The 18,505-nt window shown below is 41.5% G+C and overlaps 2 protein-coding genes and 1 non-coding gene across 3 annotated transcripts; all 3 read right to left on the bottom strand.

The window, feature by feature from the left end:
• Positions 1–105: 105 nt before the first annotated feature.
• LOC102290337 (glycine--tRNA ligase) lies at positions 106–7,636 on the bottom strand. Its single transcript, XM_014339753.2, has 17 exons — positions 7,425–7,636; positions 5,920–6,021; positions 5,672–5,774; positions 5,398–5,539; positions 5,239–5,327; positions 4,559–4,635; positions 4,331–4,476; positions 4,098–4,247; positions 3,861–4,023; positions 3,561–3,725; positions 3,344–3,451; positions 2,406–2,551; positions 2,235–2,320; positions 2,005–2,114; positions 1,822–1,915; positions 535–725; positions 106–443 (listed from the first exon to the last, which is right to left on the bottom strand). Exons 1-17 carry the CDS (start codon positions 7,467–7,469, stop codon positions 330–332), a joined length of 2,031 nt encoding a protein of 676 aa, XP_014195239.1. The 5' UTR covers positions 7,470–7,636; the 3' UTR covers positions 106–329.
• Positions 7,637–9,295: 1,659 nt separating this feature from the next.
• Positions 9,296–16,187, bottom strand: LOC102290030 (glycine--tRNA ligase). Its single transcript, XM_005912295.3, has 17 exons — positions 15,884–16,187; positions 15,341–15,442; positions 14,514–14,616; positions 14,265–14,406; positions 13,848–13,936; positions 12,895–12,971; positions 12,647–12,792; positions 12,412–12,561; positions 12,150–12,312; positions 11,883–12,047; positions 11,693–11,800; positions 11,444–11,589; positions 11,271–11,356; positions 11,084–11,193; positions 10,703–10,796; positions 10,425–10,615; positions 9,296–9,799 (listed from the first exon to the last, which is right to left on the bottom strand). The coding sequence occupies exons 1-17, from the start codon at positions 16,133–16,135 to the stop codon at positions 9,674–9,676; spliced, it is 2,250 nt and encodes a 749-aa protein (XP_005912357.1). The 5' UTR covers positions 16,136–16,187; the 3' UTR covers positions 9,296–9,673.
• Positions 14,014–14,150, bottom strand: LOC121812536. The gene has a single exon (XR_006053141.1). It is a non-coding gene; the product is annotated as a small nucleolar RNA SNORA84 (small nucleolar RNA).
• Positions 16,188–18,505: the final 2,318 nt, after the last annotated feature.

The raw sequence follows: 18,505 nt of genomic DNA, 5'->3' as shown, positions 1-18,505 counted from the left end.
AACAACAGCTCACTGGGAGATATAAAATAACACGCAGTGCCAACTAGTGACAATATCTCAAAATACAATACAGTTTGTCATTTAAGCGGCAAATGAAACGAACTGTAGGACAAATATTTTGTTGTTTATTTGACAATCAAACGTGACAATGTAGAAAATTATAGATTAATAAACCGTTCTCCTCCTTCATAGGAACAGTTCAACGTGTCAGTTGGTGATTTGCTTGAGCAAAACTGTTCTCCAAATGTTATCTCCAATTGGAGATAGGAGGTTTTGGGGACCTGTACAGAGTGTGTCCCACTTCGTGAAATGAATGGGTGGATGGATGGTTACTCCTTCTTGCTGGACTCCTGTCCTTCAAAGACGGGGTACTTGCTCTCCACTTCAGCCCACTTCAAGGTGTCACTAGCCAGATGTTGTATAATGTCTGGCAACTCTGTGATCTGTGATATATTTTAGTAAATTAGTATCCAAAAAACCAACGAAAAAAACAGATATGGCACTTTCAAAAATCAAAACAGTTAACTGGTTTACCTCGGCCCTGATTTGCCTCATCGAGTCACGGTCTCTCAGAGTGGCCGTGTGAGGCGTCTTGTTCACTGTGTCGAAGTCGATGGTGATTCCCAAAGCCACTCCTATCTCATCTGACCGCGCATAGCGCCTCCCGATGGACCCTGAAGAGTCGTCTACTTTGTAAGACACACCGTTTCTGGTCATAGCCTCAGCTACAAGGAGGAAGATGATGACAAAACCATTACATTTGCTTAAGTATGAATAAATAGCTATTAGCTGGGTGTAACATTAAGACTATAAATAGGAAGAGACTATTGCCAACCTCTAAAACTTGCTAAGTAATACTACATGTATACTCAGTATTCCAAGACCTACCATGACTTATAACCCTGGCAAAGTCACTCAGTAATCTGAAAAAGAGAATGTAAAAGCAGATGCTTTGGCAGTTTGTTGGTCTGGAGCACTCAGGTGTGTAATAGCACAATTCCCAGCAAATTTAGCCCAAGGTCAGACCGTGCAACATGCACAGGAATTGCAAATGCCGCTGGAGCTATAGCTGAGACTCTGCAAGCCTTAGCATGTTAAATGTTAAACTTCATAACAATACAGACTAAACAAGTATGACTAGTTTGGAAGATTTGCCAGGACAAACATATGCTGTGTTTGGTGAAAACAAAACACAGCATGTCAGCATGTGCACCTCATAGCAACTGTCATGCACGGTGGTAGAGGGGTGATGATTTTGGCTTGTTTTTAGCTAACAAACCCGGACACCTTGCAGTCACTGAAAATCAAATGTGAGGACATCTGTCTGACAACTAAAGCTCTGCTGAAACTGGACGATGATCCCAAACCAGCAGCAAATCTATAACAGAATGACTCAAAAAGTAAAGAGTAAAGAATAAAGGTGTTGCAATGGACCAGTCGAAGTCCACACCTCAACCTGATTGAACTGGTGTGACAGGACATTCAGAGATCTGTGCATAAACAATGCATGAGAACCAAACAGAAAACAATTAGTTAAACTAGTTACTGGAGAAAGCACTGGGAACAGAGATACACCCCATGATTCATGATGGGGTGTATCTCTGTTCCCAGTGATCAACTAAGGGAAATAAGAAAATCCTCTATTGAATTTGGCCAGGCTGCAGACAATGTCAGACTAAAGCTAAGCCAAGCTAAGCTAACTATATCCTGGCTCTAGTGGCTCTAGTATTCAATAGTATTCACCAAATACTATTGAAAAGAGCATTTGAGTATTTAACTGTAACAGCCAACACTCTACTGAAATGGAAAGACTATACTCACCTAACTGGTGGATGAATGGCACAAAGTTCTGGTTCTGGCTCAAAGGCAGGATGGAGCATTTGTATGGAGCCACAATGGTAGGAAAGCTGAAATACTGACCACAGAATAAAGCACCTTAAATCAAAACAAAACAAACACGTAACCGTTACTCAGATCTGTTTTCTTGTTGTGGAGTATTCTTACCGTCCTCTGTTCATCCCCCTCCCGGATGTGGAAAGAGTGCTCGTAGATCGAGTACATGATTCTGCCGATCCCAAAAGAAGGTTCAATTACATTGGGAATAATCTCCTCCACTGTGACAGGAAAAAACAGAGACATTTGAGAGTTGTTGTTTTTTTTTGTTGTTTTTGCCACCCTTCCACAATAACTTGCCTACTCTGGCATTAAAAAACAGGATTGATGTCACCTCTTACCATGCAGGGTTTTCTGGAACCTCTTCACACTGACCATGTCTTTAGTGAGTTTGAAGGTTTTGCCGTCTGTCTCAAAGCTGAACTCCCTACAGACAGAAACACAACATCAAGTCACAAAATGCTTCATAAATGAACTTTATGGTTGTTAAGAGCATGAACGTCATTAATTACCCTGTTTCACTGAGAAGCTTTTCCTGATCGCTGATGTAGCAATCATCACAGACAGCCAGGTACTCCAGAGCCAGCTTGGCATCCTTTTTGTAGGCCATTCCAATGGCACTTTTGTTGGGCTCAAACTGGATGACATTTACTGTTTTGTATGAACTAATTAAGGCATAAAACTTGGGAAAAAAAACATAACAATGAAGAAAGGATGGATAAAGCCACTGAGACATCAGCCACTGGTTGGTGAAGCCTTGGCTTAAGCATTTTGGCCATCGCCATCTTGTGTGTTTGAAAGAAGACCCGGCTGAGAAACACTCCACATCCTATACATGGTTTAGGTCTATTTTACTCTAAATAGGACTTTAATTTACAATATAAACACTACATCTATATCAAACAGGGCTTAAAACTGGCTACTCAGATCATAAACTCATAAAAAAAAGTGTTTACTGAGATCATAAAAGTGTAGTAGGGTTCTTTTCTCAAACTATATTGCCTCTTTTTGTAACCATGAGCCCCCTGCTGGCCAATACAAAGAATGCAGGTTGAAGACAGAGGCTTCATTTTTCAAACCTGTATCCACAGCCTGAGTGATTTTAGCATGAAATCTAACACTCCTCCTCACCCCCACGCAGTCGCAGTAATGACTCCCCCTGCTTGAGCTGGTTCTACTGGAGGTTTCCTGCTGATAAAAGGGGAGTTTTTCCTTCCCACGGTTACCAACGGTAGGGTCTTTACCTTTTAATATAAAGCTGTTGGTGTGAATTGGTGCTCTTTAAATAAAATTGAATTGAAACGAAGGAAAATTGTTCAAAGGCAAAAACCTATATTGTAAATCAATAAAGTTGGATATTTAAAATATTTTATTAATAGGCTATAGGTCTGACCTGACACATTTAGTGTAATTATAGTCAGGTTGTTGGACTGGGACCACAGAAGGATATGGGCTCTTTTAGCATCTTTTCTGCCACCAGAGGGACTTTGGTAGCTCTGGAGTGACACGAAAGGTCGTAACAGGAGCGATCCGCACAGCCCACAATTTCAATCCAACCCTGAAGAAGAAAAAACACAAAGGTGCAACTAAAATATAAAACTGGACGCTGTCTTTATAATGCTTTAAATGGTTTTATAAGTCTGTTAGTGGAAAGAAAGAATATTTACATAGGAGGTTTTGGACTCAGCATCCCAGCAGTCACATGCGTAATGAGCCATCTCGTTTTCCATGTGCTGACGGAAGCGCACTTTGTCTTTGGATAGTCCCACTTTGATCAGATACAGGTAGATTCTTCCAATGAAGTAGCCCAGCACAGAGTTGTTGATGACTCCCTGCAGCAGAGAAACAGTGAATGTAAAGATGTGCGTCAAATACTGAATTAAATACCAAACTTGCTTCTAACCATTCATCTTTCATCTATGCTATAGTTTTGGTGCTCTAAGGTATGTCAGTAAAACGACACCTACCTGCTCCACAGCATCTCCCAGCCTCATCATTTGTGCTGACTGTCCGCTTGTCTGAGCCTGGGAGGAGAACAGCATGATCTCCAGGTCGGCCACATTGGAGAATTTAGGGTGGACCTTCTCATTTGGATCCACAAAGTGCTCGATCTCAGCCATGGTGAACTCCCTGCAAACAGGAAATGCTGATATTTCACCCAACATCCCTTTTGGAAGGCAGCAATAATTCATTCTAAGCATTACCTAACACGAATGAGTCCAGAGCGAGGAGATATTTCATTCCTGAAGGAGTTTCCGATCTGAGCAGCAGCAAAGGGAAGCTTTCCCTGGTTGAACTCCAACAGACGTTTGAAGTTGAGGAACATTCCCTGAGCTGTTTCAGGTCGCAGGTAGCTGCAGAAATACCAACGTGCACAATTTCAACACAGCAAAATAATAAACCTTGAAAGGAATGTTGCAAGTGCAGATATGAGTACCCAGGCATGTTCCCTCCAGGCCCGATGGACGTCTGAAACATGAGGTTGAAGGAGACAGGAGGTGTGAGGTCATTTCCTGTGGCAGGAGACTTGACGTTGTATTTCACAAACAGATCGGCCAGCTCCTGCTGAGCGTAGTTATCCATCTGAAACAGAGGGACCACAAATGCATCACAGGATTATTTCTTCACCAACACACCGGTGCATGTGTGTTTGCGAGGCACACACCTGTGTGATGACATCCTCCAATTCATTCACCTGCCCCACTGAGCACTTCTCCTCACACATCAGTTTCTTTAAGTGAGCTGTGAGGAATAAAACGAAAAAGAAGATAGATGCAAGGATTAACACGCACATTTTTAGATTATTGTTTCATTGATGTGTTTGTCTGTTTGGTTTTAGCCAATAATGAGATCTAAGAAAACCAGCCAGTCAATAAGTCCTTTATATAAAATGTACAATATAAAAAGGTTAAATGTCATACAAAGAAACCCATAGACAACACAAAACTATCTTCATGTGCAAAATCGCTCGAAATATCCCTTTAACTAAGAGTACAAGGTTAAAATAGGTATTTATTACACACTCTGTTTAAATGTTAAATAATTATTCTCATTTTCTTTCTTTTTTAAAAGGTCTGTTGACCTGCTTGACCGATGTCAGGTGGAAGAAAAAACTTATCAGTTATCTGTGCAGCTCGAAATCAATTCCTCAGAGGAGATACTAAACAGCAAGGCAGGTAAAAACCTGTTCAGAACTCGCTCTGCAGGGAAATAAATATCACCAAAATATGTCTAACATCAGCAAGATTATGATGCTACTCTGTATTTCTCATAGTTCCTTTAGTTTTCTGTCATTTTCTGTCCATGTCATGAAATCTGACACCTTGTCAGAAAGTTTAAAGCCACCTTTGAGAAGATGATCTGCCCGGTAGCATTCGCCTGTCTTGGCATCTTTCACCATGTAGTCAGCAAATTTATCCACATGCCCAGAAGTCCTGAAACAAATGGGGAGCTGGTTATAGGACAAATCTATTAGAAGCCAAACTTGAATTTGTGCTTACCTACTTGAGGACAGGCTCGGGGGTCAGCATGGTGCAGTCGATCTCCAGGATCTGCTCCTCCTGGATGAAGTGCTGCCTCCACACCTGCAGGATGTTGTTCTTCAGAGCACAGCCCACAGGCCCGAAGTCGTACAGGCCGCTCACACCTGAGGGGACAAGTAGATTTTTTTAAATAAAATAAATATTGATTAAAAAATGAAGCATTTCCACAAGTGTTTTCTTGGTTTTTCAGCTTTTCCTGTATCAGCTTCTGTTATCCTTCCTTTCTGCTACCTTACCTCCATATATGGCAAATGCCTGATCATAGAAGAACCTCCTCTTCAATGTATCTTCCATCTTCACTCGATCCACTGTGTCCTCTTTGGGCTGCAGAGCCAGTTCCTGTAATGGGAAATGATGGTGTGAGGCACTATTTCTTAATCAGAGTGGGGGTCATAAAAGTTAGCAGAGAGGCACGCGAGGAAAAACATGTCAAACTGAAAGCAGAATCAGTGCAAAGGCCAATCAGGAGCTGTGAGACTCTCACCTTTGCTTCAAGAGTCTTTTTCCGTGATTTCAGCTCTGCAGCAGCTTTGCTCACCTCCTGCTCCGGAGCACCTTTCTCCCTTAACTTACGGACCACGTCACCCTGCAGAACAGAACTACACTTTACCTCCTCTCCACACTCGAATTATGTGGTTTTTCAGTTTCAGTAACAAAGGCTGAGCCAGGGGTCGGCAACCTGCGGCTCTTTAGTCCTTATAGTGCGGCTCCGCGAGGTTTGGGAAAATAAATTAGAAGTATTTAGCTGAAGTATATTTTATTTATGTTAGATCTTTTTTAACTTGTAGTTCTAAATTGGAAGATTATTGTGATATTGAAATATAAAAATACAATTATATTCTATTATTTTTTTTCATCGCTCAAAATAAGCGTCACACCCGCGGAAACGCGGTGCATTTATCGAGACTTTCAACCCCAGGTAGGCCAATTATGGATCTTCGGATCCACATTATGTCAGCAGCTATTCTCCACCGTGAACTATGTTAAAAACAAACACTGCTCACGCCTCACAGATGACAGCTTACAGTCCTGCATAAAGATGAAAGTGACTTCGTACAGCCCTGATTTGCAGACGCTGTGCGCAGAAGTTCAGGAAGTCCCATTGTAAACATATCACGGCCAACACCCGACGATGTTTGTATGAACACGCTTTTCAGCATCTCTTTATTGACCACTTTTCACACACGGTTGCTGTACGCATACAGCCGGCTGTAGCTTTTCAGCTCACAGACCAACACACACCAACACAACAGCATAGAGAGCACAGACCGCGAGGCGTGACTGCGGGTGCCGCTCAGGTGCGTCCGCCTCCCCTGCAGCGGTGATGCAGACCACGCCCCGCCACACACATTGACCAGGTAAAATACATATTTAGGCAGAATATTGCAAATATCTATTTTTCATTTTTTAGCAGCATAGTGCTTTTTTTCCAATTATTTTTTAAAAGCCAGGTCAACGCTCCAAAAGCCCAAAGGCGATATAAGGGCGGCGGCTCACAACGGTTTTTGTTTGCTACATGGATCATTTTCGTTCAGCTGGGTGTCTTTCCTTTTGTTATATTTCTTTAAGAGTTCAAAATGTGTTAATTACATAAATAAAATGTAATTTTCTCTGTAGCACTTAAAGGATTTCATAAGCAACACACCTTAGTTGTTCACACAAAGCACAAAGGTAAAAAAAAAAACAATATATACAGCGTTATCTTCATTTTAGATGTCAAAAAGTATTTGCGGCTCCCAGTGTTTTCTTTTGCGTGGAAACCAGGTCCAAATGGCTCTTTGGGTGTTAAAGGTTGCAGACCCCTGGGCTAAGCAATGCTCTGATACATGTGAAAACAGAAATGGCAGATACTTGAAATGATCATGATCTATTTAGCGAAACCAACTATGACTAAAAAGTAACAAGAATAACGCTTGTTGAAGAGCTGCTGTTGTTTGTTTGAGAAAAGAAATCTGGAAAACGAGCATGATCTTCAGATGAAAAACCTACCTGTTCCCGCACAGCCTGCCTAAAAGGAGCCAGTAATTCTTCCATGCTGACACTCAACAGGTTGCTCTTGTTAAAGCTTCAAGCTTCCTTCAGTCTGAGACACAGAGAGGAAAATGTTTTCTTCTCTTTTATAGTCCGACTCTGGCAACGAGGTTGTTGTGTTGCATCATCCAGGAAGCTCAAATTAATTCTCCATTCCAGGTTGAAAACGAAACCACACTGGTCCTGACTTTCTGTCAACAGTATTGTTTAGTCATTAGCATTAACAGCCTAGTAATACATACACTGTGCAGAACAATGGCCCCAGGATAGAAATAACATGATGTGGCTCTTTTGTTCCTCCATCCAAGTATGAGCTCTGACTACAACACTAAAAGATTTTTTCATTTTCATTTTTTTCATTTGACATGACACATTTAATAAATAAATAGCATGGGGCATAAATGCACAACGTGAAACTATTTGATTATTGTACACAGTGAACTTGAAGCCAGTGTGCTTAACTCTGCAAGAAAGTGTTTTGGAAAATTTGTCCTAAACAAGTATAACGGAACATCAGTGATGTCTGGAAGTCAGAAATCTCATCCTGCTCACTCGGTGTCTCTGAGACGCTTTATCCTTAACAATTATTTAGTAGCAAAGTAACATCTGGTGTGAACATCTGTCAGATCAAGTCTGACAGTCAGTGCACTGTGATGACCCCCTTTGTGAACGAGGAAGCAGCTGAAAGAAGCTTTGGTAGAAGGCAGTCTCATGGTTAACTGAGGTGAAAAAGGCTCCAAACTCTTGATCTGTACATGTGGCAGAATTATTAGTTTTTGGAATAAAGAGGCAAAGTAATCTGACTAACCAGCTAAACAAATATCCATTTAGGATGTTTGTGCATTAGGCCTTGTTTTTTCTAAGTAATAAATGTAGTAAATAAAGGAAGAGCCCACACTTTAAAGCCTTTGTAACTTCACCTTAACAGTGGTGCCTTATTGTGCATGTAGGATCGCAAAAACCTGTTTACCTTTACCCACCTTTGAGAATTTAACAGGCCCTTAATAGAAAAAAATTAAATAAAAATGAGCTAGTAGTGGAAGTAACAGTGAATCAGTGGTGCCAGCTAATGGTGAAAAATAATACTATCAGTCCTTTATTTTCCACCCATCTTCCAATTCTCCAAGCATCATGGGGGTGGAGGGAACACTGGAGCATATCCCAGCTATCACAGGGCAGAAGGCAGGGTACGCCCAAACAATTTAGAATAGGTTAAAAATCAACTCTAAGTGCATCTTTGGAAGTAAACCGGAGTACTCATACAGAAAGATCCCAGGGAACCAGTGGATTTGAACCCAGGACCTACTTACTGTTAGGCCTGCTAATCACAACGACACTGTGCCGGCTGCTGCTTTGCTTTGAATTCTCAGATATGATGTTGAGCTATGAGGCAAAAAAATAAAAGAATCCCACTTTTAACAAAAACAATACAATCATGGTATGAAGCAGAATATCTGTCATACACATGAAACATGAATCGATACGCTGCGTTAAACACATCAACTTGTCACGTGCTAAAAACAATTTCGCTGACTATTCTTCTGTTTTTAAATCACACTGGATTTACTTGTTTCATTCATGTTGGCTCTGATACACAGTTTATGTTCAAACTAATAAAACTGATGCGTTGGACATTTTTAGTCCACATTTTTTCCACTGGAGGGGAAAAAAGCAAACATTCAAAACATGGTTTAAATTTCCGAGCATTAAGATTTTAGTTTTGGAGATCATCTTAAAAACTCCTGAATTACCGTAAGCTTAAGAAGACATTTTTGAGATCGCTGAGCAGCAGTGGCTCAAAAACAAGAAGAAAATATCACAGCTGTTTGTCCGTGTCCTGTAAGTGCCGACTCTTTTTATTGAAACTGTTAAATATCTCAATCAGATCTGCCTGAAACTGGAATGGTGGACGCTTCCTTCCACTGAAAACACCCTGATTACATTTCTCCCTTTTAACATCGTATTGGCATGGTCGTGCATGGATGAAATGCTGCTCGTCAATGAAACAACAGTCCTGTGCAAGCTTTACCACAACTGTTAAGATATGATAAATACATGACAATTTAGTGATTGCAGTGGTGTGCATCACAAAGAGGGCTCTGTGCGCCACTACAGCTCGTCACAATCCAGTCGCGGCAATCGTCGCGGCGGTGCATAAGCAACGAGTCTGTGGATTTATTATGAAGTGGCTGGCAGACGGGAGAACTCTACTCTTCGCTCGTGTCCTTCTTGCTGGTCTCCTGTCCTTCGAAGATGGGGTACTTGCTCTCCACTTCCGCCCAGGTCAATGTGCCGCTGGCCAAATCCCGAACGATCACGGGCAGCTCGCCGACCTGTGAGGAGAGAAAAAGAGGAGCGTTTTTACTTAATGGTGTTATATGGTGTGTGTGGAACTCGAGGTGAAATGCACTTGGAGTAGGGTTAAGTCATGTTGCAGGTAATTTTACTGTCGAAAGAATTATCAATCAAGTCCAAAGATATGTATGGCTCGTGTCTTGGCATCACTCTGAGCCCAACACAAGTGTAAACCAGAGAAAATGGACTTAAAGCCTAAAAACACAATTGATTTTGTTGTTGTTGCACAGTTTATGCATGCAGCTGTACTGATGAGTAAAAGAGGAATCTCTGTTCCATGAAATGTGAGTGAAACAGACTGAAATACATCATCTGCTGCCACACTAAGAAGCTCAGCCTCGTTGCAGCCAGGCAAGCAAGGCGCTATATAAATGGAATACATTAAACACCAATTCTACTGTACAGCCTATGTTTTGGAGACCATTTTCATACCAAACCACACAAAATGAATGAACGGTTATGAAAAATAAGTGAAAGGTTATGAAAATCACTACCATGGTTGCTCAGTTTTTTCTGTTTTTCTGTGCTGTGACAAAAGCACCGCCCTAGAGTTTACCTGCGCAGCCCTAACGCATGTAAAAATGGAGTGAAGTGAAGCAGTACCTCGGCCCTGATTTGCCTCATAGAGTCACGGTCTCTCAGAGTGGCTGTGTGAGGCGTTTTGTTCACACTGTCAAAGTCAATGGTGATTCCAAACGCCACTCCGATCTCATCCGTCCTGGCGTAGCGCCTCCCGATGGATCCTGAAGAGTCGTCTACCTTGTGAGATACGCCGTTTCTGGTCAGCGCCTCCGCTAAGGAGAAAAGAAAAAAAGCAGTTGGAGAAAGTGCCATTTTTCTTCTTTGACTGAAATAGGATGTTTGATTTTGGAATCACTTACATAATTCCCTCACAAAAGGCATGAACTCTTGGTTTTGACTCAGAGGCAGGACGGAGCACTTGTAAGGAGCGACAGTAGCAGGGAAGCTAAAGTACTGCAGTGAAAATGAAGACACATCATTAAAGGAAACCAGCAAAAATAAAACAAAGCATGCAAAAATACTCAACTCTGTAAGGAGCTACAACAATATAACAAAATCAGGCAAATGAAATTAAGTGCTACTCTTTAACTTGTTAGTAAAATACACATTAATCAATCACAAGGATTCAACGTTCCAGATCAAAATCGAATCATAAAGAAATAGATGAAGAGGATGAGTGCAGCAGCACTGAACATGGTGTCATTTTGTAAGGGCAGAAACATCGATGTTGTCAGACTTACCGTTCTTTGTTCGTCGCCTTCTCTGACCTGGAATGTGTGCTCAAAGATGGTGTACATGATCCTACCGATGCCAAACGAGGGCTCGATCACGTTGGGAACAACTTCCTCGACTGTGGATGACAGAGACATTATAAAACCGCTTGCTCCGGTATCATTTCCCCTCACGTTTCTCTTGAGTGAAACTCACCGTGCAGAGTCTTCTGGAATCGTTTCACGCTGACCATGTCCTTTGTGAGTTTGAACGCTTTGCCTTCTGTCTCAATGGTGAACTCTCTGAGGAGCACAAATTTGAAAAACTAACTCTTTCCTGAAAATGTACTTGAAACAACCATCAGTATGAGGATTAGCCACTGCACTCACCCACTCTCACTGAGCAGCTTTTCCTGGTCTGTAATGAAGCACTCGTCACACACAGAGAGGTACTCCATGACTATCTTTGCATCCTTTTTATAGGCCTTCCCAATGGCTCCTTTATTGGGCTCAAACTGGACGACATTTACAGTTTTGTGTGGAGAAGTTAAGGAGAAACACCGATCACCAACATCAAAAGGCTCTTTCGTGTTTTGGGACTTTCTCTGAAGTTGTGTTTCTACTTTGATTTAAGGATATGGGTTCTTTTAGAGGCTTTTCAGCAACCAGAGGGACCTTGGTGGCCCGTGCGTGGCACTGCAGATCGTAACAGGACCGGTCAGCGCAGCCTACGATCTCGATCCAGCCCTGCAGGGGACAAACATTACTTTGAGCATCAGCATACAAAGAAGCTGATAAAGCTGTGAGGAAACGCTGCAGTGGGACGTACGTAGGAGGTTTTGGCTTCGGCATCCCAGCAGTCACAGGCGTAGTGAGCCATCTCGTTGTCCATGTGCTGTCGGAAACGCAGCTTGTCTTTGGCAATACCAACTTTAGTAAGGTAGAGGTAGATCCTCCCGATGAAATATCCCAGGACGGAGTTGTTGATCACTCCCTAAGTGAGACAAGATACATTTTTTGTTGCTTTTCATCTTAAACTCTTAAACTGACTATTTTGGATTTGACATCATCATTGCTGTTCCAGTGTTATGGCCACCTGCTCTACAGCGTCTCCCAGCTTCATGATCTGTGCAGACTGGCCGCTGGTCTGAGCCTTGGAGGAGTATAACATGATGTCCAGGTCAGCTACGTTGGGGAATTTGGGATGATCCTTTTCATTCGGGTCCACAAAGTGCTCAATCTCAGCCATGGTGAACTCTCTGCACAAAAATATATATATCACACAGTCACATTCCCGTTTTCTCTCTCAGCTTAAAAACAAAATATTATTTGAACCAGAGGACACACCCCCTCCTCACCTGACACGAATGAGTCCAGAGCGAGGAGAGATTTCGTTCCTGAAGGAGTTTCCTATCTGAGCAGCAGCGAATGGCAGTTTTCCCTGGTTGAATTCCAAAAGACGCTTGAAGTTGAGGAATATTCCCTGAGCTGTTTCAGGCCTCAGATAGCTGCAAATGCAGATTGATTAAAAATCAAAATTAATGACACAAATGTGAGAAAACGTTTCTGCACAGTGCTGAGGAGTCATTTTACCCTGCCATATTCCCCCCTGGTCCAATGGACGTCTGAAACATCAGGTTGAAGGAGATGGGAGGTGTGAGCTCGTTTCCTGTGGTAGGGGACTTGACGCTGTATTTTACGAAGAGGTCAGACAGCTCTTCTTGGGTGTAGTTGTCCAACTGGAAACCGGTAAGCCCAAAAAATACAAAATCAGTGATTTACAGCCACGTCAGAAACAAAGGTTTTTCAACATGACTCATTTTGTCTCAATTAACACAGACCTGGGTGATGACGCTCTCCATCTCAGCCTTCTTCTCTGCTGTGCACTTCTTATCAGACATCAGCTTCTGAAGGTGGGCTGTAACACACAGAAAAACCAGACAGTGGTGTTTTTGTTGTTTTTTTGTGACTTCCCACCAACATCCCAGCCTGCCCCCAGCACCTACAGAGAGTCCTACAACAGTGCTCAACGTAAATATAGTCATTATAAAAAGTATGAGTGAATGCGTGTGTGCTCAGCTAACACTGTGCATTAAAAGAAGCTCAACAAGTGAAGTCTAATTCCACCTGGTAGGAGACCGCGGGGCTAAGGCACCCAACAACCCCTGAACCAATCACACCCCACAGACCCAGAGGAGGCCTTATATGTCCTCCACATTGGTTGCACACACTATTTATGTCATCTCCTAATGTATAATCTGTTAAAATGGCAGCAAATTCATTCATGTTTATTTACATTGTACAATGTCACAACTCTGGGATGTGTACTCATGACAGTTGCGAGGTTTTTGTAAGCTGCAATAACGATAACAAACAGTACGTGAAATACAAAAAACTGACCATATGTGAAAATGTGCTGCAAACTAAAAAGCTTCACGAAAACATGCTTGTTTTGTTTTTGTTCCTCATGTAATTTGAAGTACCTCTGTTAATAAATATTACACACTTTTGTGTTATCTGGGAAAATAAAAAGCCTTTTGGGACACGTCCTCAGTCCATCACAAGCTCTTGGTACAGTTCCAGTGTCTCGGATTCTAGCGGCTGTATTACTTTGTAAGCCCTGCGTGATTTCTGCTGGTCCAGCCACTTCCATCCCCCCCCTCAGGCACAACAGCAATACTCAGAATAGGTGACGAGCAGCAGTTTGCCCCTCCTGTCTGCAGAGTCCCATTAATAATACAGATCCACCTTTAGTTTACACAGTGCTGGAAAACTAGAAGCAAACCATGCTCACCTTTGAGGAGGTGGTCAGCCCTGAAGCATTCGCCATTCTTGACATCTTTCACCATGTAGTCTGCAAATTTGTCCACATGTCCTGAAGTCCTGGTGGAAGAAATAACGTAATAAGTGTATTAATGCCAAGGATTTAAAATGCATCCCAAAGAAACTCGTACATTCAACAGTGTATCTGCAACCGGGCTATGGAAAGCTGCTATTAGTGGCAGCTTCCATGCATAAAATCGCAGAAATCAATGTGCGCCCGTTAACAAAAACCCACAGTTCAGCACTTTGGAGCTGACTCTAGGAACCACTAGGCGCCTTTTTTTTTTTAGCAGTTTCTGAATTACCCTTTATTAAATATAAATAAACAGCCTATTAAAGCCTAATACAAATGTTGAGACCACGACTACAACAGGTTCAGTGCACCTACTTGAGGACGGACTCGGGGGTCAGCATGGTGCAGTCGATCTCCAGTATCTGCTCCTCCTGGATGAAGTGCTGCCTCCACGCCTGCAGGATGTTGTTCTTCAGGGCGCAGCCCACAGGGCCGAAGTCATACAGGCCGCTCACACCTGAGGAGCATTACTGCATGGTAACAGAACGCTTAAAGACGCCATCATACGCTGGCTTAAGCACTAACCGAAAGCTTAATTTCCACTGCTGGCTATCCAGGTCTTACCTCCATAGATAGCGAAGGCCTGGTCGTAAAAGAATCGCCTCTTGAGGGTATCCTCCATCTTGGTTCTGTCGACGATGTCATCTTTGGGTTGCAGTGCCAACTCCTGCAATTTTTATACAAAGTGCCAAGATTAAAATCACAACAACATCTGAGCATTAAAGTCTGTTCTTGGCCTTAAAACACAGAGCCTTCCTGGCATGGTTATTAGAGTTAACTAAAACTAGATGAAAATGCTTTCAGAGGGTTGTGTGTTATTATTGTGAAATCTGTGATGATTTTCCTCAATTTTGGCATTGACATACGCCATCCACATATTACACTAAAATACATTAAACACTTCCAAACAATAACGACACTGAATCACAAATCTACTCTGGAAACAAACTGACGCTAAACTGAATTAAAAACAAAAAGTCAAAATAAAATAAAAAAATAATTAGAAAATACAAAACCATAATAATAGCTTTGCTTCCAGGACCCTCTTACTTGCTTTCGTTTACCTGTCAGGTCTGACTCAGGTATCATTTTGTGAGACATGTTAAGATCTTTTATAGCTCAGTATCTGATCGTCTTATACAGGAGAGAGTGAAAAAGGCTTAAAAATACTCAGAGTGATCTCAAAAACCCAGATTTGTCATTTTGATATAGTTTTCACAGCATCCCAGCCAGGTGGACTGATGATACACTTCTCAGCTTTAATGAAAAGCATCGTATTTTCAGAGTGGTCTGGCTGTCTGGGGGTGTGTAAGCACTTGAAGAGCATATCATATATCTAAAGTTCAACTGCTCCAGAGTACCATGAGCTCAAGTGGACTTGATTTGCTTACCTTGGCCTCCAGAGTCCTCTTCCTCGCCTTTAGTTCTGCTACAGCTTTAGTAATATCCACATCTGGAGCTCCATCCTGTTTCATTTGGCGAACTAGGTCTCCCTAAACAGAGAGCGAGGTGGCTTCAGACACAGATAAACCAACAAAACCATACTACACGAGTATGGGCATGCTTACAAAAAATATGCTGAAGGATCAGTGTTGTGTAGTTTTTTTGTTTTGTTTTTTGTTTTATTAGCAGTGCAAATTTGGCTTCCAATCATAACCACGCCCTTTCCACAAGTGTATGCAAAAGCAGCTGCAACAGCAGCAGCTCAATGAAACGTGGCAGAGAGCGCAGACATAACTGACAGTTAACGTTAGCAGCTAGCTAGAAAGCAACTGATTCATTGACAGCGAGCAGCCGGGTCGTGTTAGCCGGCTAGCCTTACGAGCGAGAAGGCTAATGTGACAGAGTGGGCGGTACTAAAATATATCTAATCACACTGAGAACAAACACTCTTTATCTATAACGATAAAGATAAGGCGATAAGTCCCAATTACCTGTTCTTTCACTGCAAGCCTCAAAGGGGCGAGAATCTCCTCAATGTTGCCGTCCATGGTTTGTCCTTCCGCCAGCTGCAGCCACAGGCTTGTTTTCTTCTTCTTACACAAGCACACCGACGTTGAAAACGGCCGGTTTTTACGCGGGTAGCGAAGCGACTGCCGAACAAACCGGACCGTGGACACCGGGCAGGAGCGGAAAATCTCAGTGGTGGTCCTCAGCAGTGCTGATGCTGCGCCGCGAAGAAGCATGGACCGGAGTAATGCGAGAAAGAGAATGATGAAATCTCTGAGAGCAAGTAAACACTGCTTCCGCCGCCGGGAAGCACTTTCTCTACGCCACACGCACGCTGTGTGCCCATTGTACACTCTCGGCAGATTCGTCACACATGCTGAGGGGTAAAATAGAAATAAAAAAATAAATAAAATAAAAAAAACATTATAAATAAAATTTTAAAAATGAATAAAATAAACTGAAATAAAAATTAGTTTAGATCGATATTTTTTGTCAGCTAAGATAACAACTTAATTCCAAAGTATATATTCTGGATTACTGCTCCATCACCCAGTTATATCCGTTGCCCTTTTGATCTAGCTAATTAATATGTGTGCACAAAATTCAATTCAATTCACTCCAGTTTTATTTATTTGGCGCCAAATCACAACAACAGTTCCCGCGAGACACTTTCTATTCCAAGCTAAAGACCATACAACATTACAGACCCCAGCAATCAGACAAGCCCCCTACGAGGAAGCAAAAAAAGGAGAAAAATATCCACTGTATTCAGTAAATGTGAATTTATTTGTCTATGGGCCGGCATTCATCAACAAATCTATTATCAGCTCATACAGATCTACAAGCATTTATTTTAGTTATTGACAAAAATAATGACATTTTCCGAGAGAAAAGAATAACTAAAACTGCTATTAGCCGATTTCAGTCTGTTTATTGTAGGGTATGGGCCAGGATTAAATCATTACAGTCATTCAGAAATGGTAACCCTGTGTCTCTCTGTGGATACTGTGGAGTTGTGCCCATGAAGCCCTCTTTCTATCTTCCACTCTTCTCACAAGAAAAGAAGGAAAAACAAACTTACCTCAGATCCCTCTTTCTTCTTCTTCTTCTTCTTCTTCTTCTTCTTCTTCTTCTTCTTCTTCTTCTTCTTCTTCTTCTTCTTCTTCTTTTAGATCTGTGTGAATCCATATTTTTACAAGATTTTTTTGATGCCTTTTGCACAACTGGCTTTTTTTTTTTTTTTTGCAAGGGTGAGGAGTAGATCACTCTTCCAATAAGACAAATGCCAGACACTTCATGTGTCCCTTGGGGCTCAAATCTCATCATCTCATTCTCACTAAAATGTGCCCTTATTCTGCAGAGGAATGACAAGATGTGACCTGCAGGGTTTCCATCATTTAGCACTCACTCATCAATAAGAAAAGTTACTGGCATTTGATTGATACTGGATGACTTGTCAAGGTCTTTTCAGTGCAGATCCTACTTCTTTTTTTTTTTTAAAACCTGCATGCTTCATCTGCTTCTTGCTTTACTGTAAACAGATAGGAGTTTAGGTTTTCATGCTGGGTTATGTGGCTATGTAAATTTAACTATTTACATGTTTTCCCCTCTGTGATATGCAAAATATTCAGTCTTTTTACAAATAAATATTCAAAGCCATTTAAAGCCGGTAGAATCGGTTCCTGGAATAACAATGGTCTTCAGTATGTAAAACTATTAAAACAGTCGGCTACTGCTTGGATATTGCAGTTACATTCAAAGTATAGGATCAAGTGGCCAAAGATTACATATTAGAATGAAAATAACATAACAAATAGTCCTAATGCCAAAAAACCGTGATAACACTTAATCCATAAAGGAATATTTCATTAGATTAGTTACAAAATAAGATATACAGAATATTCTTTTTGTTGCATAATCTCTCAATATTATGTTCAGTCTATTACAAGTTTATATCTATTCCACTAGGTGGCAGCAAAGGTAAACTAATGAGCCAATACAGTCCAAAGCGTGATCTGTGCGACCTTTTCTTTCCAACTAGACGTGAGAATACCCAAATTCAAGAGTAGCCAGGGAAGTCAGCTTCATGCCTCCTTTTTCTTCAGAGAGCCAAGGCCCTAAACTGGGGTAGAAGTCTAACATTTTATAGTTCTGTAGTAGTCATACTACAGATCAGTGACACCAAAGTCTTCCCATAAAATCTCTGGTTACTCCCAGGTAAAATAAATCTCCAGGACACTGAGGTCTCTTATATCTTAAGGACTTCTCCTCTTTTGTAAATACACTTTGAGGGACTGAACAGGCTGAAAACGATAAAATTTAGCATAAATGAAATTCACAAAAAGCCATGAAAAGTTTCATGTACTATGTGATTAACGGGTTTCGGCCATCGGTGTGAGAAAATGGAAATAATTAAAATTACAGTGAAATCAATAAATATAATGAGACAACTTCAGGTATCACTTCATCTGTCATAAATAACAATAACAGGCCACACCTGGTCATGAAACTGCTTATTACTTTTTAGTCTAAAAATGGGGGGGCTGTCTAAAAATGTATGCAATTTCTAAACAGTTAATGCAGTGCTGTTGTTTTAATTAAAACTG

Source organism: Haplochromis burtoni, unplaced genomic scaffold, assembly GCF_018398535.1.
Source record: "Haplochromis burtoni strain Fernald_Lab_line unplaced genomic scaffold, NCSU_Asbu1 Contig_1, whole genome shotgun sequence".
In the NCBI taxonomy this organism is placed as follows: Eukaryota; Metazoa; Chordata; class Actinopteri; order Cichliformes; family Cichlidae; genus Haplochromis; species Haplochromis burtoni.
The sequence above is the reverse complement of the archived record's forward strand: the minus strand, read 5'-3'. Positions and strand labels throughout refer to the sequence as shown.

Bases quoted from the DNA above. Each gene is read 5' to 3' on its own strand.
- LOC102290337 (XM_014339753.2), bottom strand. From the start codon at position 7,469: ATGGAAGAATTACTGGCTCCTTTTAGGCAGGCTGTGCGGGAACAG. The intron at 5,775-5,919 runs GTGAGAGTCTCA...TTCCCATTACAG, and splicing joins AAAAGACTCTTGAAGCAAAG to GAACTGGCTCTGCAGCCCAA. The intron at 5,328-5,397 runs GTAGGTAAGCAC...CATTTGTTTCAG, and splicing joins ACCCCCGAGCCTGTCCTCAA to GACTTCTGGGCATGTGGATA.
- LOC102290030 (XM_005912295.3), bottom strand. From the start codon at position 16,135: ATGCTTCTTCGCGGCGCAGCATCAGCACTGCTGAGGACCACCACTGAG. The intron at 12,562-12,646 runs GTAAAATGACTC...CTGCATTTGCAG, and splicing joins CCAGGGGGGAATATGGCAGG to CTATCTGAGGCCTGAAACAG. The intron at 9,800-10,424 runs GTACTGCTTCAC...CTCTCCTCACAG, and splicing joins TGAGGCAAATCAGGGCCGAG to GTCGGCGAGCTGCCCGTGAT.